The sequence below is a fragment of the Macadamia integrifolia genome, chromosome 3 (genome assembly GCF_013358625.1).
Source record: "Macadamia integrifolia cultivar HAES 741 chromosome 3, SCU_Mint_v3, whole genome shotgun sequence".
Classification (NCBI taxonomy): Eukaryota; Viridiplantae; Streptophyta; class Magnoliopsida; order Proteales; family Proteaceae; genus Macadamia; species Macadamia integrifolia.
This window is the reverse complement of record NC_056559.1, coordinates 23719163-23740671: the sequence shown is the minus strand read 5'-3', so window position 1 is coordinate 23740671 and position 21509 is coordinate 23719163. Positions and strand designations below refer to the sequence as shown.

General features: G+C 38.4%; 3 protein-coding genes and 2 non-coding genes across 9 annotated transcripts; 2 read left to right on the top strand and 3 right to left on the bottom strand.

Annotated features, from left to right (window-relative positions):
- The first annotated feature begins 3391 nt into the window (after positions 1-3391).
- LOC122074451 (filament-like plant protein) lies at positions 3392-12206 on the top strand. Of its 4 annotated transcripts, none has more exons than XM_042639260.1 (5): positions 3392-3703; positions 4623-4788; positions 7468-7660; positions 9772-11180; positions 11725-12206. In XM_042639260.1, exons 2-5 carry the CDS (start codon positions 4678-4680, stop codon positions 12100-12102), a joined length of 2091 nt encoding a protein of 696 aa, XP_042495194.1. In that variant the 5' UTR covers positions 3392-3703; positions 4623-4677; the 3' UTR covers positions 12103-12206. The 4 variants fall into 4 exon arrangements, with proteins under 4 accessions (XP_042495194.1, XP_042495190.1, XP_042495191.1 ...); XM_042639256.1 differs by having other exon boundaries at positions 3393-3703; positions 7462-7660; XM_042639257.1 differs by having other exon boundaries at positions 3393-3707; positions 7462-7660.
- Positions 12207-13210: 1004 nt separating this feature from the next.
- On the bottom strand, positions 13211-13295 carry TRNAM-CAU. Its single transcript is given in 2 exon segments — positions 13211-13246; positions 13258-13295. It is a non-coding gene; the product is annotated as a tRNA-Met (tRNA).
- Positions 13296-13621: 326 nt separating this feature from the next.
- On the top strand, positions 13622-13693 carry TRNAQ-UUG. The gene has a single exon. It is a non-coding gene; the product is annotated as a tRNA-Gln (tRNA).
- A 915-nt stretch (positions 13694-14608) lies between these two features.
- LOC122073080 (TLC domain-containing protein 2) lies at positions 14609-18000 on the bottom strand. Of its 2 annotated transcripts, none has more exons than XM_042637593.1 (3): positions 17611-18000; positions 15199-15512; positions 14609-15080 (listed from the first exon to the last, which is right to left on the bottom strand). In XM_042637593.1, exons 1-3 carry the CDS (start codon positions 17849-17851, stop codon positions 14775-14777), a joined length of 861 nt encoding a protein of 286 aa, XP_042493527.1. In that variant the 5' UTR covers positions 17852-18000; the 3' UTR covers positions 14609-14774. The 2 variants fall into 2 exon arrangements, with proteins under 2 accessions (XP_042493527.1, XP_042493528.1); XM_042637594.1 differs by having other exon boundaries at positions 15199-15476; positions 17611-17997.
- Positions 18001-19208: 1208 nt separating this feature from the next.
- On the bottom strand, positions 19209-20187 carry LOC122074249 (putative plant UBX domain-containing protein 14). The gene has a single exon (XM_042639094.1). The coding sequence runs from the start codon at positions 20185-20187 to the stop codon at positions 19303-19305; it is 885 nt and encodes a 294-aa protein (XP_042495028.1). The 3' UTR covers positions 19209-19302.
- Between the last annotated feature and the right edge of the window lie 1322 nt (positions 20188-21509).

The following is a 21509-nucleotide window of genomic DNA, read 5'->3' as shown; positions in this document are numbered from 1 at the left end:
ACATCATTAGAATTCATTGGTTGACCATAGATGTGGGAAAACTCAGTCTTATTACATTTGTTATAATTTCAATAGAATATATATACACTTTCAAGTGATAGCTAAGTGGGTGGATGCCGAAGGAAAGTGAGGATTGATAGCACCATGTAGGAAACCAGGAGTAACGGTTACAACAAATTCTACAAATAATTCACACTTGTATGTTCACGCACCCTCCTATTAGTTAGTCTATGCATTTTCTTTATAGTTAATTTAAATTTATCGCTCTTAAAAAAATAGAAAAGTTTTAATTTATCAATGATCAGTTTTGCCTCTCAATGTTTTATTACGCCATTTCGCAAACTCTATTTAGCCTAAAAATTGCATGCGAGTTAGAAAACAATAGGGACCACTGGTCTACCCATATCATGTTAATCACATGGCAAAACTAGGCTTGGAGACTAAAAAAAAATCCCTCATTTAATTTGAACAAAATAAAGTAAATAAAAAATGTTCTCATTTGGTTAGAAATTGTTTTTAAGTTGAAACATAGAATGCAAGAGATTCTTAAATTTTGATTTATGACCAGAGTTGCAATTTTTTCTAAAAAAAGCAGAAAAGAAAACAAGGAAGTGTATCAGAGGGAAGAAGGGAGAAGATACAAAGACAGACTACTACTAGTGAAGGAATATTTCTTAATTAGACAAGACAATTGTGACTACTATCATACCCAATGGAGGAATCAATTAGCCATACCAATCATCTAAAAATGGAAAAACTCATTTACATATTCCCATATCATCGACACTCCTTGTGCTATTTAGACAAATGATGTTACTATTCTAACTGTTGGACATGATCTAGATTAACAGTGTATCAAATTTTAGACTTAAATCCAATGGAACACCTAATGCATGTCTATTAAAGTCTACGATCGATACTCCAGTCACGTCATATAGTCTTGATTTTTCAAAATTATATGTTTCCATTTGTAAACTTTATTTGGGAAAAAAAATTTATATGCGGACTAATTAAGAATCTTAACACTACTTGGTCATAAAATTTGAACACCATCTAATCTATCATGTGACAAATATTCAATTGTAATAATTAACCCTAAAACTCTTCCACTACATCTAAACACATTTTTTTTTTCCAAAGATTTTTTCATATGTTCAATAATTAACCCTAAAACTGCTCCATTCACACTAGACTCATTCATTATTGTTCTAGTTTTTCATGAAGGTTGAAAATTTCCTCAATGCTAGCTAGAGCTGATTTGTTGTTGTTCCTAGCTAGAACTAGTAGTTACCAGGATAATTGAAACTCTTTCATGTGGAGAAGTGAATGTGGCACCTCTCTAGTGTGTAGTGTGTACTCCTTTACCATGAAATTTGCCAAAATTTCCGCCATGCTTCCTCGGGATCTGACAATGAGAATCATCCTATTCAAAATGAAACAATATCTATAGATACACCACCATTACATTTGTAGTATTATTGGAAGAGATGGAAATATAAAGATTCTTTATGTTTCCTTTCTCTTCATCCCATCAACTCAAATGATTCATCTTGTCCACACACAGCTCACAAAGAACAAGAAGAAGGGAATATATAACAAACCCAACAAATATAGGGAATAGTGAATTATTAAACGTAAATTTTGTTATGCTTTTGAGGGAATTACTAGTATAAAAGTGCTATTGTATATTACTGCTTGTAACAACTACCAATGATTCAAATGACCAAACTAGCTCACAGTGTGGCAAATATATCATAAGTTGCGAATAACAAAGGCCAACCCAAGGGTTAGTGCAGTTGGTGAGGAATGAATTTGGTACGAATCGTAAACTTGGACGTCCTAAGTTCGACTCTCATTAGGTACACCTTGGGCCACTCACACAGGGGTGTTTATTGCTTTTCCCTGCTTTCAGTGAAAATTGAATGAGAAGGTTGTGAGGATACCCATCCTTAACAAACAAAAAAAAGACCAATTTAATTACAAGTGGCATAACATCACTAGCCTTTCTTTGCCGTGTACAAGAATCATTTGATTGTTCTTATTGATGGGTAGAAGGGAAATTTTGTATCAACCATATGCTATATTTGGTGAGACCAAAATTAAGAACCTCATTAGAACCATGTAGCTAAAAACCATAACTGTCCTAGTCACTTAGGAATTAGGCTCCGTTTGGTATCACGTTTCGTGTTAAAAATGAAAATTTCAGTTTTTTGTGTCAAACATCCGTTTTTAAACAAAAAAATGGTGTTTCAAAATTTCAGATTTTTATCGAAAACGATTGTTATTTTATTTTGTAAAATGGAACGAAACTGGGAAAATGGAACTCCCTTTTGGAGTTCCGTCCAATCTCATTTATTCAGTTTTTTATTTTTTATTTTTATTTTTTTTTCACTTTTTGTTCCATAAAAACAGAAACAAACCATAAGTGCACCAAACACTTTATCCCTTTTTTTCACTCCAATAGAACAAAAAAACTCTAAAAGCATCTTTTTAGAATGATACCAAATGGAGCCTTAGTGTTTTTGTCTTTGTATGCTTAGAAATAGATATTTGATCATTTGTATGCTTAAAAATGAATAATTGATTCTAGCTCCCTTGTCGCGCTATGGCTCTCTGATTGTGTGAGGGGCCATTAGAAGCTTACATGGGCATCACTAAGGGATGAGATTCTGTCCTGAAGTAGGAAGTTTGATACCCTTGCACCTTGGTTAACGAAAAAAAAAAAAACCCTTACACCTTCATTGTAAGGGTGTCAAACTATCAATTTGGGACCAAAATTAAGAACCTCATTAAAACCATGCAGCTAAAAACTAGAACTGTCCTAGCCACGTAGGGAGTTAGGGTTTGTGTCTTTGTATTCTTACAAATGGATATTTTATAATTTCTATGCTAAAAATGAATAATTGATTCTAGCTCCCTTGTCGGGCTATGGCTCCTTGGTCGTGTGGGGGGCCATTAGAAACGCACATGAACATCAACAAGGGATGAGATTTTTGGGTGGGGTGTCATTTTGCTACCCTCTATGTCTTAATGGAGGGTTGTGCGACAAGAATAGATTCTCTACAGTTACATTCACCTCGATATACATTTGGGGATCCAATAGGTGAATGTGTGTGTAGAGGATCCAATTTCTCACGTGGACCCTAGTATCATTCTTTTTCCTTTTGATTATTTATATGCTTAAAATTTTTTTATTTATTTATAGGTCTAGGAATAAATTTTGGAAAATTGGACAAATTTTTTTTTTTTTGGGGTAAATGGAAATTTGGACAATGGAACAGTATAATTGGTAGTTTGGTACCGATTCCAAACAGTAGAGTGTGAAAATCAAATAATGCTCTCCGTTTTCTCTCTCTAATCGCATTAACTATCCAGGAGCAAACAAACAAACAACAGTAAAGGCCGTGACACACAGGTAGAGGTGAGACGACTGGGGCGCGAGCGAGAGAGAGAGAGAGAGAGAGAGAGAGTTCTTCTCTGCAACAGTGCAACTTATTTATATTTCTATTTGTCCAAATTTAGTAATTAATTAATTAAAGTGCAGAAGAGGGATCAGTTCTCCATGGGCGGGAACAAGAGCACCACCATTTGAAAAAGAAAGCAAAGCTGAAAATGCGCTTTTTAAGACCTCCTTCCAGTTCATGCACATGGTCTTCTTCTCCTCTTGTGCTGGTTTGAAAGTTAGAAAACCCAGAAAACGAAGGCAGGTGAAAATAATTTAAAATACATCTATCTTCCTTCATCTGCATTTTAACTATATTCCGCAGATTTTTGCAGAGTTTTTTATGGGTTGCTTATGTTCTTCAAATATCTTCTTGTTTCGATTATTTTAGTGGATTTCCTTCTGATCTTATGCTTGGTTTGTTTCCCAGTCAATGTTCTTTGATTTGGGTCAGCTCTCTTTTCTTTCCTATTTTTATACCTTTTTGTTTTTATCTTTTAATTTATGATCTTGCCCGTTTGAGATTTTAGGGTAGTGAGCAAGTTTTTTGGGCCTTCTGTTTTTGATGGGTACCGCACTATTGGGATCCTTTTCTCTAGTGGGTATTCGCTATTCTGAGTTTTCGACTGGGTATGCATTCTTTATAGCTGTTGTTGGTTTACTGTTCACTTCCTTCTCCTTCTCTTTTCATTATTTTACTTTTCTCCTTATTTTTTGAGATTTTGTAATCCTGATTAGATGGGTTGTTCTCATTTTGCATTTCAAGTAGTTTATTGTCTCTGGTTTTACAGTTCAAAACGGATTGAGCTCCTGTTTTTAGTTTTGCGTGTTCGAGCGGAACCTGTTCTGCATCTATCATTATTTCACTTTTTCTTTTTGTTTTATTTCTTATAGAATTTTTTATCAATGTTTGAAAAGGAGATATTTTTGTTGGAGGTTGGATGGTTTCTGGGGTAGATTTGAAGTAAAGCTAGGAGAATGATGAATATTGTCCCTTTTTTTCTGTTTTACAGTTGAGATTGGGGTTTTAGGGTTCAGTTTTCGTTGTTTAGACTTTGAAGCTCCGGTAGTCTATACATTTCCTTCTATAGTGTCATTCGATTCTCCTAAGATTTGGTAGCTTTTTTTTTTTTAGTGTATGTGATTCGTTTATCAAATAATGGTGGAAATATATGCGCAGATGCTGTTTCTTCTGTGAAGCTTTTGTCGTGTTTTGGTGGATTCTGGATTGATAGATGGACCGCAGAAGTTGGCTATGGAGGCGAAAGAATTCGGAGAAGAGCCCAGGAGAAACTGAAAGCTCAGGATCAATATCCTCTCATTCTGAAAGATTATCTGATGAGCAGGTTGGTGACTATTCTTTAATCGGACTTGGATATGATTTCCCCTTTCCCGTGCTGTTGAATATATGTTATTAGTTTTGATTGTGGTGGGGTTACACTAATGTTATAAATTATAATTGGTTTCCTGTTTAAACTCATTTGTAAAGGTGGTCTGGGACGACGAGCACCTTCCCTGCATTATTTATTGATTTAGAGCTAGACAATGCCTAGATATTCATCGGTAATCATTTTATGATCTGCTTGTGCTTGGTTTACCATTCAGTTATTAATCTAGAGGCTGCTTATTTTTTGCCAACTTACATAAGAGAGAAGTTAAGTTGCAGAGGCTACTGAAAATGCAGAATTTGGGAATTTATGTTTTAATTCTGTGAGTCAATTTTTGCTGTCAATCAAGAATTCCCAGAAGAGGTGTTTGTTGGAAGGTCACTCTGGGAAACCCATTTGATTGGTGTATGCATCAGAAGTTATGGTCTTTACAGGTCTAGAGAATCTTTTTCTTTTGTTTTTGGTTTGGTCGTGTATATCATACAGACCTACTGATTAACACCCTTAAGTCTCTTCATAGTGTGGGGGACGCTATCGATCTACCTGAAATCATGTTACTAGTCAATAAACTAAAAAGAAAAAAGAAAAAGAGAATGAATGGGTGGAACTATTTTTATTATTTATTTAATGGGCTAGAAATATTTCATTGTTTTGGTTGTCTTCTTTTCTTTCCTCCCCTTTTTATCCATTTTGACATGGCCTTAGAAGCTTCTTTCTACCATTAATAGCAAACTCCACAAGTTACTGGGAAACGGGTGCTTTTTGCGAACTATCCATGGGTTTGGGATACTAAGTAGATTGCGATTACCAGATGGCACGGGTTAGCTTGTTCTTAATTTTGTCCTAGATTGGATGCAATGCCGAAAGTCTTTTGTTCCTCCTAGGAACTTGGGGCGATAGCTGTTAGTGCTGAACGGCATTCTCCAAGTGCTTCTTTGTGCGCACACACAAGCAAGGAAAAAGAAGGGGTGGGGAGGGGCATCTTTGGAATGTGTTTATTAGGATACATATTTTTCTTGTGGAAATGCGCAACTAATCCATGTGTCAGCTGGCCGAAACTGAAGTCACAGTGAATTTGCCAAACCTTCTGTTAGCTTCACACCGATTATGTACTCTTTGACTGAGTGCTTATGCGGTGACTCTTTATCAATTGTAGCTCCTGAAATTAAGATAAATCTTGTGGAGCCAGCACTGGCTTGGCTAAGAAGATGTGCTAGTCTGCTAAAAGATATTTCATTCTGATCACCACAATTGTGAATTCCCTTGTTGGTATGGGAACTTAGTCTCAATATTGGATATGTTTCCTGGTCTTGGCTGCTTGAACCTCAGTATCAGTGTGCCTTTTTCAGTTTGACTAAAGCTCAGCAGAAAAAAGCCTTTATTTGTTTTTCCATATTGTCCTCTTTACATTCTTTTCCCATTGACTACCATGTATTGTCAACATTTCGAACTATAGGCTGCTCAATCAACTATTTAGCTGACATATATGAAAACATGAACCACCTTCTTTGCTTGACTCACTAGGTATTTATTATTAACAATCTAGAAAAATTGCTTTGGAAATATCATCTTTAGATCGCTGAACAGATAGCTGGTTTTGTCTTAAGATTTTGGTAATTCCTTTGAAGGTCCATAGGCTCAGCATTATCTAGCATCTGTCACTACTCGTCAAAATGGCTAAAATGAGTAAGTGCATTGCAAATGTCAATTTGAGATGCAGATTTGACTTCTGAAATTTAGTTACAAGACATGCTCAAGAAGTGAGAGAGTAATGCAAAATCAGGTTGTCGCTCAATGACTTTGTCTGGTCCTGCATATCTCAACTCTGCCTTCGTGGATGTCTAAGATGTAGATTGACTTGTCTGTTCCTGCATATTCCTTCTTTGCTCTATTATGTTTTATCAATATGATATGAAGATGTATAGGAAATACTGAGTTTTGTGAGGAGAAGATCTTGGTAATACCTTGATGTATATGTTTTGAATCTTGGGACTTTTGGTTTTCAAAAACTAAAATCCCTTCAATCTCTGGCTCTCTGCATTAGGATTGGGAGAGCCCAAGTTAAGTGTTTGGTTTAGTGAGGAACATGATATGAAGGGGCTTCAAAACTAAAGCATCTGGACTTTTCTTTGAGAAAGAAAATTTAAGAAAAATATTTCTCAAGAAGAAAACTAAAGCCTTATTGACTCAACTGAATATAAAATGTACTTATAACAAACTGCCTTACGTTTCTACAATTATTAATAGGTTGATTACAAATGAATAAGAACCCCCTGAGCAAGACTTCTGGGTTCCTCTAGGTCAGAATAAATGAATGACAAGGAGAACACCCTATCAAACCGTGATTTTTCATTAGTTGGGTAAACTGGAATATGCATTGAAGACAAAAATGACTCAGAAAACCACATACTAGGGGAGCTCCCTCCTCGAATTGGTCAGCAATCTATGTTTTGGATTTTTTGTCTTCCTTTTGCCCACCTCTTTTCGGTTTTCTGTGATGACGATGCTGTATTGACATCCAAATCATTTGTCTTCTGCTTATGTTGGCTCATACTAGTGTTTAACATAGATGTTATACTTTTGCATTATGATGTGGTTGGTGCAATCCTAATGGTTTATCTGTCATCAAAGATCCAGGACACATCAAGGGGATCTCCAAATCATAGTACTCAATCACCAGAGGTCACATCCAAAGTCTCCGTCAATGGTGGAGATGTTAATTATGATGTGAAGAGTTTGAAAGAGAAACTATCAGCTGCACTTTTGAACATCAGTGCCAAAGAGGACTTGGTGAAACAGCACGCTAAAGTTGCAGAAGAGGCTGTTTCAGGTAGTAATCATGTTGTTTCATTCTCCTTATGCATTGATGGAAGGAAAATAACAAGTTGACAGGCCTTATATTTCTTAAAAGCAGAAGTGCTGGGCACAAAAACAGACCTATATTCTGTGCTCGAGGGTGGGGTGTGGGGAGAGGTTTTTCATGCATGAGCATGGCATTAATTGTTGACAAGGCTTCATTATATAGTTGTCTAGGCACCTAGGTGACCCAATGTGTTGGAAGGGGCCTGGAAGCCTAGGCAACCCAAGAAGGTGCCTAGGTGTCGCCTAGGGCACCCAAGGTGTCAGGTAAGTGGTGCCTGGACGCCTGGTGACACCTTGACAACTATGCTTCATTATGAACTTCACTCTTCGTGTAAGTACCTGGACCAGATCGGCTGATCTGCCCAATCTGTGTCAGTATGCAGTGATTAGGTCTTACCACTTGGATTGCCCAATCAGTGATCTATCATTAATTAAAGATTGCAAAACCTCCAAAAAAATGAAAGTTTCCCTCTCCTATTTCTCCTCTCTCAATGTTTTCAAGGCATTGCCTAGGTGTCCAGGCAGTCTGTGAGGGCCAAGGCAAACTGTTGCTTTTCTGTCTAGGAGAACAAACTAGAAAAGAACTCAGGGAATGGGCCAAAAAGGGGGAAACTCCAGGGGGAAAAGGGTTAGAACAGGTGAAGAGGAGATGAAGCAGCAGCTGCTTTTGCCAGGGAAGATTGAAGCTGCAGCAGCTCTGTTGTTGCTGCAGAAGAAGAAAAGAAAAAGGAGGAGGAAGAAAAGCAGTTGGTGGGGAATGTTGCAGCCGATGATATAGAGGAGGAAGAAGAAGACAGAATCACCGCAACTCATCCTCCTCCAGTGAAGCACTGGAAGCCTAAATACATCAGGCTTACGTTTCCCTCATAAAATATATTATTTACAGACATGTCATTTTCAGTTTTTGCATTTAAAATAATTGGAAATGGATTTTTTTACTTTACTCTTATTTACTGAATAAGTTTTATATTACATATAAGCCTCTTCACTTCTCTTTCTTTAGAACCACATTGTTTAATAAGGTGTTGCCTAGACGAAAAGGCGCTCGGCCACAGCTTCATGTCACCTAGGAGCCATGACAGCTACGCTCCTGAAAAGGGTGACTAGCAGAAAGGTGATAGGTTCTCTTCTGACTTCTTTGTTCTTTCAGCCTGGACTAGATAGATTGATGACAAGCTCTTGAACAAACCAGACTTCATGGAGATGGTTCCACATTATCTTGGCTACTACTGGGATCGTCGCCTTTCACTAAGTGAAACAAAAACGAAAGAACAGATTAGTATTAAAAGAATTCTGATTTTTTTTTGAAACAAAACGAAAGAGCAGATTAGAATTTCTGCAATTTTCTATGTAATTTTGTTTGTTTCATAAATTCAATAAGTTCATTGCAACTTCCATTAATCTCTTGCCTCTTTCTTCCTCTGAAATTTGTTACATTCCTGGAATACATACAACTTCTTCAAGTCATGTAGCATAACCTAGTGGACATTGACAGTGTTGAAATGATGGCCTCAAAAGGGCAAAATATGAGTGAATGCAAAGTATACTATGCAAATGCAACCGTAAGACAGAAAAAAGCTAGCAGTTTGGAGATGCTGCTTTCATAATCAGCTTATGGATTGTGAGTATTTTGTGTAAAGAAGCAATATGGACAAACAACTTGACCTTGAACGGAACTTCCCTATCCCATATCATATGCCATTGTAGGCTTGTGGTGCTGGCACCAGGAACTTTAGACATTACAGAGAACTTACATGTCCTTGAGAAGGGATAAATAATGTCTTGAATGAAAGATTTACTAGATATGCAGACAGCAAGTCGAGGAAATTCCTACCCGGACTTATCTTTGTTTTGGATAACAAAGAATCAACGTATTATATGGGAAAAGTATCTGTCAGCAATATGGGTCTGTTTAATTTACTTGAGATTAACCATGAAGTTACCTTAATTGTAAACTGTTTCAAAGGAGAAGCTCTTGCTCTTTCACACACAAACACGGTCATGTGCATGTGTTATCCGTTAATCTTAGCATTTGTATGATAATAGTTTGGTTCTTCTATTTGAAATTTCAAATTCCAGGCTGGGAGAAGGCAGAAACTGAAGCGGTAGCTTTGAAGCAACAACTAGAAGCTGCTTCACAGAAGAACTCAGCCCTTGAGGATCGGGTAGGCCATCTTGATGGTGCCCTCAAGGAGTGTGTCAGGCAGCTCCGTCAGGCCAGAGAAGAACAAGAGCTGAAGATCCATGAAGCTGTTGTCAAGCAAACCCGTGAATGGGAGTCTGCAAAGTTTGAGCTTGAGAGCCAGCTCATTGAGCTCCAGATCCAAGTTGAAGCTGCAAAAGCTGGATCTTCTGTAAATCCTGATCTCCGCCTGAGGCTTGAGGCTGCAGAGAAAGAAAATGCTTCCCTCAAGCAGGAGCTTCTTGCTCGAGTCGAGGAGCTAGAAGTTACGACTCTGGAAAGAGACCTAAGTACCCAAGCAGCAGAAACTGCAAGCAAGCAACATTTGGAGGGTATAAAGAAGTTGGCTAAGCTTGAGGCTGAGTGTCGCAGACTAAGAGCTACATCTCAGAAGGCATCCTCTGTGACTGATCACAAGTCTGCTGCTGCCTCTTCAGTTTATGTTGAATCACTGACGGATAGCCAGTCAGACAGTGGGGAGAGATTACTCACAGTGGAGGCTGATTCGCGCAAAATGAGTAATTCAGAGCCGAATGAGTGTGAGCCAAGCTGTTCAGATTCATGGGCATCAGCTCTAATATCGGAGCTTGATCAATTCAAGAATGACAAGGCCATTGGTAGGAACCCCATAGCCTCTTCTGTAGAAATTGATCTCATGGATGATTTCCTTGAGATGGAGAGGCTTGCCTCCCTGCCAGAGATGGAGAGTACAAGCCACGGCCTCGAGTTGGGAGCTGTTTCAGAACAACGACTTGGTGTAGAAAACACATTAAAGGCTGAACTTGAGGCAATGATTCAGAGGACGGCTGACTTGGAAGAGAAGTTAGAGACGATGGAAGCAGAGAAAGAGGTGCTCAATGCAGCTTTGGCCGAGAGTCAAAGTCGACTTGAGATATCACAAGGTCAACTAAGGGAATCTGAGGAGAAGTTGATGGAGCTGCACAGGCAGCTAGATCTAGCCAAGGAATTGAAGCAAGCGTCTGAGATAGAAGCTGAGGAAAAGTTGATGGAGCTGCACAGGCAGCTAGATCTAGCCAAGGAATTGAAGCAAGCGTCTAAGATAGAAGCAGATGCTGCCAATGCAAAGAGAGAAGAAGTGGAGGCACAGCTTGTAACTGTGGATGTAGAGGTCCATACTTTGCATGCAAAGGTAGATTCATTAGAAGCAGAGCTCGAGAAGGAGTATGCTTTGTCGTCTGAACTTAAAGCTAAATGTCAGAAATCAGAGGATGAGCTATCAAGAAAGAGACGTGAAGCTGAGCTATGGCAAACGGTGAGCTCCAATGGCGAGTTGAAGATCAAGCAGGTCAGTCTTTCTTTATGAATTAATGATATTCTTTTGATACATGTGGCAAAATTCTGTGACAGATGAAAAGGAATGTGTTTTCTCCCACAAAATTTTCATTTGCTGTACCTAATGTTGGCATCTTACCACACAAACACAAGCACACACTAAGAAAAACCTGAATGTTGGCCATTGCTACTGCAAGGTACTATCTATGCTTTGAACTAAATGGTGGATCACACCCTGCCTATGATTTATAGGGACTGGCTACTATGGCGCAGTGCAGAGTATGAAACTGCATTGTGCAGACCATTTGCCTATGGTATATGGTGTGACCATGTCATTAAACAAAAAAAACCAAGGTTAAGATTGTTTGGGGCTTGGAAGGAGGGTGGGAACTGATTATAAAGGTTTGTCTCATGTTACATAAGCACATAAATTTACCTCAAGTTTGCCCATCAGCAGTTGATGAATAATTGGTCATGATTGATGATTCAGTGTATGGGTACTTTTGCTTCCACAATTGGTGTTTCCTTGTTTTGATGGTTATACTTTGTGTATGCAGGAGAAGGAGCTGGCCGTAGCAGCAGGAAAGCTAGTGGAGTGTCAGAAAACCATCGCATCTCTTGGACAACAGTTGAAATCATTAGCTACGCTGGAAGACTTCCTAATTGACAATGAGAAGCCAGCGGAACTTAGAATAGGAGGATCACCCATACCTAGAGGTGGGGAGCCATGGAAATTATATTCAAATGATGCTTGTCTAGCCAAAAGTGAAGCTGATTCTTCAAAACTAGTTGGTGATGGCTCTGGTCCTATGAATGGTAAAAATGGGGAATCACCACCATTGTCTGTATCATCTTCATCAGCCTTATCACTCCTGAGAAAAACCGAAATGGGTTTGGGACATTGTTCTGTCGGAGTAAAAGTAATACCCATGTAGAAAACCAGTGAAAAGAAAGAAAAGAAAACAGAGATTCTTGTAAAAGAGAGGATTATTGTGTTTTATTTAATGATATTGTCAATTAATTGACAGTTATATTTACACATTTGGTGCCTCTAAATAATTGATATCTTGTTATTCCATTAAGAAAAAATTAGGGATGTGCATTTCAAGTAGCCTGTATCAAGCATGGTTCAAGGGATCAGAATCTGCCCTGGAATATGTTGCTGCCAATTCTGATCCAAATCAGCAAGAATCAGCTTTATTCGGCCAAGTATCAACCTAGAACTGGCTTAAATGACCTAGAATTACCGGATCAGATCGGCTAGAATGAATCAGCAGAGCTGCTTCTGATTCCTTGAACTGTGGAATGAATCGGCAGAGCTTTATTCGGCCAAGTATCTTTCTTTTTTATTTCAGTCTGTTGAATTGATTAATCCAAGTAGAATATCATCTACAGGACTGGTGGAATGAGGATGTGGTTAGGTATCCATAGTTTATACCAATTCTCTCATTCTCACATTCACAAAGAAGGCAGTAGCAGATCATACTTGCTATTTGACCTCTTATTTTTCATGAGCTTTAATGAATCCAAATACCTAGATTCAAATCAACATTGATTCATCAAATCAATCAGCTTTTACAAGGTTACTTTGTGGGGTTCTACAGTCATCAGTACATTAATTTGTTTGATTTATTGATTTACAGACATCCTTTATGTACTTAGCCATAGCAAGTGATTGGGGGATTGTATTTTTTTAGGATATTAAAGAAGGGGAAATGGATGCTCACTAGTCACGCGCTTCCACAGGGGCCAATGAGGGGGCGTATATGGGTATCAATAAGGGTGAGTTTTCTGCATTAAAGAATTGGGAAGTGATTTTTCTAATTATGAGTGCGGCCTACACCAGCGTTTTCTCTGTGTCTCTCTACTCCCTCAAACAAGGGACAAAAATGTCTTTTCATAAAGAGAGGAGAGATATAGAAGATTCATGGAATACTAGTGTAGGCCACACTTGCTGATAGAATTCTTTTTCATCTTTACTCTATGTTTCAATACAAAGGATCTCGCCGAGAAGTGAAAAAATAGTCAAGACAAAAAAAGAAATGGGGTGAGAGAGGCTCGAACTCTCGACCTCAGGATCACTCAGTAGCTATGAGACCTACGCGCTAGCCAACTGCGCCACCACCCCAGATGGAAGTGTTCCATACCTAAAATGCATCAATACTAAATTTTCATTATTACATTGCCCCACATATATGATTGAGGACTGCAGATAAACGCATTGGAAAATGTTTAAAAAGTGATGATAAAACAATTATTGAAAAATAATGGTAAGACGGTACTGGGTTCTTCTCTTAAGGGTTGTTTGGTAATGCTTTCTAGTTCATACCTAAACGGTTGTCATAAAACAAAAATGCTCGAGAGAACGATGAACCAGGTCCATGGCTGGTAGGGAAAGGCAATTACGTATACTACCTGAACAATAATAAATCTTGAGAAAGCTCCTAATAAATCGGTTCCGTGGTGTAGTGGTTAGCACTCTGGACTTTGAATCCAGCGACCTGGGTTCGACTGCCGGCGGGACCTTTTGTCATTTTGAATTTTAGCTTTAAATAAGCTGTTGGTATAGTTGTAATGGGAGGGAGAAGTATAATCTGATCCAAAATTATAGAGAAAATGCCCTTGGTTAGGTGGATCCTTATCTTTCAATCAACTTTATTCGAAGTCATCCTTGGTATCAAGCCTTCTCATCATTTTTTCTTAAGGTCATTTTGGGTTTCTCTTTGACTCTTTTAGCTTGTTCAATTTGAATCAAATCACTCATCCGTAATAGAACATCTAAGGACTTCCGTTTAATCTAACCTATAATAAAAAAATTAAGCAAATTGTAAGAACCTGGGAATCCTAGTTGATCATGTGATCCAAGTTTCATGATCCTTCACAAAAGGCAATTACATCAAGGTGGTAATGGAATTCCAGCCACTTTAAAGTTTTATGGTCACTTCCACATGAACACATCCATGAATCACCTTCCACATAAACTGTTGCTTTCTTTTATTCTATTTTTAGCTTGTAATACAAAAGAAATTGCAACAAAACTATTCAGCTTTAGTTAAATTTGCATGAAAGATATTTGGAAGGCAGATCTTATTAAATAGGGATTTGCTCCACTCTACAATCCACAGAACAAAGAACTAAAACAAAATACAAGAGAATAAAATTTCACACTACGTATAACACTTCTTCCTTTTCAAAGAGCAACCTAGTGCACAAGACTCCCGCTACTGCAGGGTCTGCAAGGGGCAAGTGTACGCAACCTTACCCCTTGCTTCGTAGAAGAGGTTTTTTTCAAGTTTTGAATCTATAACCAACATGTTGCAATAGTGCAACTTAACCGTTGTGCCACACTACATATAACACATGTTTACAAATTGTTCCTTTTCTTACAACTTGCATAGTTAGAAAAAGGGGTAAATAATGAGGTTGCATTTGGAACCCATATATCATAAAATGACCCCTTTATATTTTTCTTGTTAACAAAGTGGTGATTACTCCAAATCATTGCCTTTTAGAGAGAAATTTTCCCTCTAATTTACAACCACATGTAGTTATATATATTCAAATACCACTGAAAAGAACATAACAATGTCCTCCCCCCCCCCCCCCCCTATTCTTGATGTCTAGGGTGTTGATTCTTCTCTCTCCTATAAGCTTTGAAGAGATCAAGGCCAAGAAAAACATTCAGCAAATTCATTCCTGCCATCCCAAAAAGGGCTAGTGGGAGCTCTACACCCTTCCCAAACTTAGATGCATCCCTAATGAGCTTCACTGTGATGAGAATGTGTGAACAGACCCTTGCAACAAAGAAGGTGATCCAGTTGAGTGCCCATTCTGCTCTTACAACTTTGCTGTTTTTGTCCCGTACTCCAACAATTCGCCGCACTTTCCTTACATGTAGGAATATTGAATGCAACTGTTTGTCACAAAACACAACTTACGATGGGACAACAGCAGAAGAAATTGAAAAAAGAGAAGACATGAAAGATAAATTGATGAAGATGGAGGTAGTGAAAAGAAAGTTTGCAAAATACCTCACAAATAAGGGTGAGAATAAGATAGTTCACAGTGACTCTTCGATACAATGCAAGTGTAAAGCAAACCAGGAGTATCAGATGGTGTACAAGGATTGAAGGGATCCATCCACTGTACAGTCGGTACTGGAGCATATCCCACTGGTCATATGCAAAGTAACCACAGGAGAAGCACAAAGCTAAGTATGCACCAGGCCACGTTCCACCAAACAACTGAGCATGGTCAAATATCGTACCTAGACCCTTTGTTGCCCACTGATTAACCAGGATGAAAATGACTGCACATGAAATTATAAAATGAATGTAGACATAACCTAAACAAAACACAAACAGCTCAAAATCAGATGGTCATGGTGCGGTAAATAAAATCTCACATTGAGGTAACTCATCCAGTTAATTAAACACACTAAACACCACTGACTGTGAACCCAATTAAAACTCTTAAGGAGCACCAAAACCACATGGGGGTGGGGGCACGGCAAGTGCATAGACAAAGTTTGCCTGGACATCTTCAGAGGTTGTATCAATTGATCAACAATCCAAGGAACTTATACATCTTTAGTTGTCTATGTGAAGGCAATGTATCATTTCAGTTCAACCGAAATTGGACAAATTCATGAAACAGACTGCAGGGGATCAAAGTTCCTACCAAATGCACTGATTGAGGGCTCTATTCATGGTGTAATATCCAAGCTAGACGAGAGGAAAAATGGAGTGACTGCGGGCCACATTTATCATAATTATGTGATCTGAGGGCTTTATTCATGATGTAAAACATGATTCTGAATATCTTTCTCTTACTGGGACAGAGCAAGGATCTGTGATCAGTCAAATTATAATATACAGATCCTTAAAAATTCAACCCTTTAAGTCAAGAAGCACTTGCATGCAGCTTGTAGGTCCAAGTTTCAAGGGGAATTTGTGCAGTCTCATTAAAATCCATGTCATTGAATTACAGTAGGATGCAGATGTCTGCCACATGCAGGTTGCAAAGCATCTGCCCCATTCTGGCCCAAGGTAGTATCAATTAGGGTAAGAAATAGAAGCTTAGCAATCCATATAGAAGGCCAGTTATTGGCTAACTGGGTTGGTGATCTGCCTGGGAATCTTGAAGTTTGTCACCATAAACCTTCCTTGTCCAACAAAGGAGGAAAAAGTGAGGCCAGGAGAAGGCTTCTGTTGTTGAGGACACTGAGTCATGGGTTACAGAGAAGATTCTAAACCATCAAAGGTGAGGGTATGAGGTGAAGGAATCTGTGTGGCTGTGTCAATGGAAAAGTGGATCACATTATCGATGGAGATTTTTTTGCTCTCCAACAAAAAAATCTCCATCAGTTTTTTTAGACATGCAGAACAAACATCAAAAAGTTCTTAGGGGGGATAACTAGTGTGTTTCTTTCATCTAATTTCGTATTCTACAAACAAATAGAATACGACAAATGATTTTAACTTCATAAACAGTCATTTGTCTCCTCATCGAGGCCCTGTGATCATATTTAATGGATTCAAAGGAGCTGTTATAATGCTTTAATAGCATCATTTCATAAGTCATAACAGCAGCTATGGAAGGAAGTTAATTTATATATAGTTTCCCCTGAATACGGCCCTGATAGAACGGAATCGCAGAAAAGGGTTAGCTGTTCCCATATATTTGGTAAACATCTTAGCCTGGGAAGCATCTATCATTTGTGCACCAAAAGCCATAATGTTCAACTGCAATGATAATAACCTCTCAAGTCTGAGGACCAGTTATAAATGATTATTGTGAATCTTGTTCTTAATACAGTTGACAGTAATCCATTCAAGAATCTGAAGCAATCCAGTCTGACATACACATACATATTTGCACTCACACTTGTGTTCGAAATAAACATTCCCGAAAACACACAGTATGACAACCATGTGAACAGAATGTCCTGTTCTGTTCTTTGTTGCATACAATTTGAGGAATAAACCTAAGGACAAAAAATTACCCAATAATATCATGCAAATTAATTGTCATTTAAACTGTTTAAATCTGGATTTAATGAACAGAATTCCAACAAAAAAAAATCTCAAATTGGTCTCTCTTCTAGTTCAATTCAGTGAAAATTCTCAACGCCCTTCCCCAATCTCCTACCAGAACCCCTAATCACGGATGAAGCATTCAAAATCCAAAGACAGAGGGCAATACTCACTCACTCTTCACATTCTTAAGCACAGAAACAAGATTTCTCAATGACCTATAGAGGAAAGCTTCCCCTCAGCAAAACCCAATTCCGAATTCAACCACAAAAATCGTTAAAAAGGCAAAACAAAAAACCCATGAACCATTTCAAACAAATAAAGTGTACAAAAATAGAAAAAAGGAAAAGGAGAGTTCTGTAGAGAAGGAATCATGGAGGAATAAAAAAAGAAATAAACAATGAGCACCTGAAACAGAAGTAATTGAGGAATGGAGCAAAGATACGCTGGTGTTGACAGAGAGAGGATCCCGAAACACGGAAAATCGGATGACCCAGTTGGCAATTTGATAGAAACAGCAACCAACGAGCACATAGGCAAGTTCTGTTCTCTTATGGAAGATGATTTCGAAGACAACAGAGAGGAGCCACAGAACCAGAGTGGCCATAAAGAAAGCTCCAGTGTTCTTCCCATGGCTTTCTCTCGCCATTCCTCTCTCTTAACTCAGAACTCAATGCTTTGGTTCCTTTCTTGTGCTTTCTCGATTGCAACCACCCCATGCTTTACAAGCTTCAAATCTTGAAGAGCGTGTGCGTGTGTGGGTGAAAGAGTGTTGCGTGTGGTTCGATAGGTAACAAGGGATGATCTGTCTATGAATATCATGGGCTTTTCAGTTTTGTAAGGGCTATGCGATTGTATTGGGTGAGCCTTGGGGCCTACCTTAAAAAGGCCCCTATGACGATGTTTTGTTTGCAGCAATGTGATTCGATCCGAATTACCTAAAAAGATATAGATGATTTTTGACTCTTGTTTACACCTCTGACTTGTATAACCTGGGCTTTCCTTCCATGATGATTCATATTCGTCTCAATCTATGTCTCTCATTCTTAACTATCTTCCTAATTCTATTGAATTTATAGAATCTTCAAAAACGCCATAAATAATTAACTATTTAATTTTTATTATTAATTGATATTTATTCAATTAGTAGATTGTGTGCCGGATTTGAATTTGGATTTAAATACACTTTGACTTGGTATAGATATAGAGATATAGGTGTGATTCGAATTTGAATTTTCAACTATTCGTTTGCATCCCTGGTCCTATAGAGCCTCATCAGCACCACAACAATAAACCCCTTTTTCATGTTAAACGAAATGAGTAAGGTCATGTGGACCACGTCTCTAGTGCCATACTTATACGTGGTGGGTTAGGGCAAGACCTTTAATTTGCCACTGTCACATGAGGAGAAGATAGGGTGCCACTATGGAATAATTAACATGGAGAATAATATGAGTTGGCCAATGAATTGAATTTTTTTATTTTACAGGTGTAGGATGGTAATTTTGTTTCCCCAATGTCTAAGGCCACATTACTAGGTAACTTTCTTTTTCCATTTTCTACATATCAATCAATGAAACTACAGGAAGAATAGCCTCTAGTTTAGTGGCACATGGTTAGTCCAAATTGTCTACAGGGCAGTGAGGTGCACTAAGCATTCCACGGCTGAGAGAGCTCGACCATGAACCTAGACTGTAGGATGCTCATTACACCTCACCACCTCACCGAAGATGATTTTGAGGCAGTTTTTTTTGTCCGAGAGAGTAAACCACTACTTTATCAAGAAAGGAGACTTGAAGCTAGCCGATTAATAATTATGAGCGTTTCCTCCCATATCTAAGTACATTTTATTTCCTAAAAAAGAGTTGCAGTAATAAACTACCGATTTAGAAACCCATAAAAGCTTGGATTTATAAAAAACCAGAAAGATATAATATTCAAAAATTAGAAGCTATTAAGAAAGATCTATTAATACCATTAATCAAGAACTCTCGTTCCTTTCTTCCATCAATTAATATTAACAAACCCAACTGAAGATGTTCATCATCTGAAACTGTAAGAAATAATTCATGAACAACATTGTAATAATTGACAAATATGTCATTCCCATACAAGAGAAATAATGGAGTTTGAAATCCCAGATTCCACAAAACTTGATTTACTCTCGTAATCTAAACGCTTTGAATTCCCAGGAATCGCCACCATTAACTCAAATTTACTAATCTTTGCTTCTTCAATCTTAGAACAGCAGAAAGACCATAAAATCTGTATCGGATCGTTACGAAGAAAACTCCGGCAAAACCGTCTCCCATCGGGAAGCCTTACTCCAACCCTGCAAATCAAACTAGTATCATCGTTCTTAGGCTCTTCAGGAAGTGGTGGATACGTCATCTTCATCTTCTTCTTCTTCTCCTCCTTCATAGAACACTTCTCAAGCCTACTTTTAGGACCATTCTCCATGAAAGAAGAGAGAAGATCCATCAAATAATCCGGTTCAACCATCCCCTTAGACAAACGCATCTTCTGACCAGTAATTGGATCGATTACAAGAATGACTGGTAATGAATCAAATCTATAAAAACTGGAAACCTTCATCCCTTCCACTGTATCATCCTGTGCTTGCCAGAATAGAAAGTAACCCTTGATCATCTCAGCTATTGTTTCATTGGACCATAAATCCCGGTTCATCACATGTGATTCGAACTCCTTCATGGATTGTAAGTTTACAAGTAACCACTTGTCTTGTCCAGTAGCTTCAACTTTAGCTTCATGGAACGAACCTTGGAACATCAATTCCAATGGAGGACGATAGAGAGTAGCAAGGTTGGAATTGGAATAGAGATTCTGGTCATGATCTGGTGAAACCCAGATGTCTTCTTCATCTTCTTCTTCTTCATCATCAAAATCAGAATAAGGGTAGTCATAGAGAGTGTCTCTGATCACTGGGAGAGAAGGACGAACATCAAGATCAGTCTGGTTCTCCATCTTCTTACCAAACAGAGTAGTTAGAAACAGATCAAGCCGAGAGAGAGAGAGAGAGAGAGAGGGACTAAAGATGGAAGGAAATTATATATTATGGGGATCGTTGCCATATATATAATGTGGCCTCTTCTTGACGAGTCCTTGTTGAAGTGGGAGTCCCTCTCCGCGTTGAACCCGAAGTACTCTTGAGGTGGGAGTTGTTGGTAACTTGGGTCATACTTCAAACAGCTCGGTCGAACCCGGTTTTTCTAATTACCGTGTTTTCAGCTGGCTGTCGGTTCCATACATGGATTATCAGTTAGGAAAGTCAATCACTCGGTTTAGATCTGTTTCAGGTCAATCAGGCTGGTCGAACCCGGTTTTTCTAATTACCATGTTTTCAGCTGGCTCGCGGTTCCGGACATGGCTTGTCTAGGATGTCAATCGGTCAGTTTCATACTTTCATTGTGACAATGAGTGAAACTAAAGCATGATTCAATAAGGGTGCATCGGTTTGGATGTTTAGTTTCTTATCAACTTGGTTTCAATTTGTCATGTAACTATATAAAAAACAGATATTTGGGTTGGCATTAGTTTCTTAAGAGAATTGGAGACACTAGAGATGTTTCAAAAACTATTCCTACTAATGTGATTTTGTACAAAATCAAATTGCATAGATGGGTATTCCTACGAAGAAAATACCTTACAAACAAGCAAGTCCTTTTGCCACCTATAGTGGAACTCCCGAACATGGGTAGTAGAAGTATTAATAAATACATGAATTGAATCTAGAGACAAAACGGGGGGAGGGGGGCCTACAATGTTGGCGGGCAAAGACCTTGCATGCATGCAATTCTGCCTTGTCTGTTCAGAAAGTGGGAGTTCAAGGAGAAATTTGAGATTCCCTAACTTCTTGGGGGCTCCCGGGGATTCCAAAGATCTCATCATGAGAACCAGAGCTCAGAGCCCAATAGACAGTTATATCCCATCATGCATTCATTATATTAGTTGGAGTACAATTTTTTAGTTTGATTTAGTGTCTCATCAATTTCAGTCTCACAACACCCAAGTCTGAAACATGATCCATCAATAAGCTCATATCAATTTCTTTTTAATTTGGTCTAGATGTTAGCTACCATAGATTGTCTAAAGGACACCAGGATACCATGGATTGTCTAAGCTCATGTCTATTTCTGTATTTGTTGAAGTTGTCCTCTGTGGTAGCTTGATCCACCCATGTTTTATTGTAAATCCTGCTATTCTCCACGGCAGGAACTTCCATTCTTTTTGTCAATAAATTTGGGTGGAAAGTCTGTAATCCCACACCCCCCCACACCCCGCCCCCC

Excerpts from the sequence above, each read along its gene's own strand:
- LOC122074451 (XM_042639256.1), top strand. The coding sequence starts at position 4,678 with ATGGACCGCAGAAGTTGGCTATGGAGGCGAAAGAATTCGGAGAAGAGC. Across the intron at positions 4,789-7,461 it reads AAAGATTATCTGATGAGCAG|ATCCAGGACACATCAAGGGG; the intron begins GTTGGTGACTAT and ends CTGTCATCAAAG. Across the intron at positions 7,661-9,771 it reads TGCAGAAGAGGCTGTTTCAG|GCTGGGAGAAGGCAGAAACT; the intron begins GTAGTAATCATG and ends TTCAAATTCCAG.
- LOC122073080 (XM_042637593.1), bottom strand. The coding sequence starts at position 17,851 with ATGGCGAGAGAAAGCCATGGGAAGAACACTGGAGCTTTCTTTATGGCC. Across the intron at positions 15,513-17,610 it reads CTCAATTACTTCTGTTTCAG|GTTATGTCTACATTCATTTT; the intron begins GTGCTCATTGTT and ends TGTTTTGTTTAG. Across the intron at positions 15,081-15,198 it reads TTCTCACCCTTATTTGTGAG|TTGCATTCAATATTCCTACA; the intron begins GTATTTTGCAAA and ends TGTGACAAACAG.
- LOC122074249 (XM_042639094.1), bottom strand. The coding sequence starts at position 20,187 with ATGGAGAACCAGACTGATCTTGATGTTCGTCCTTCTCTCCCAGTGATC.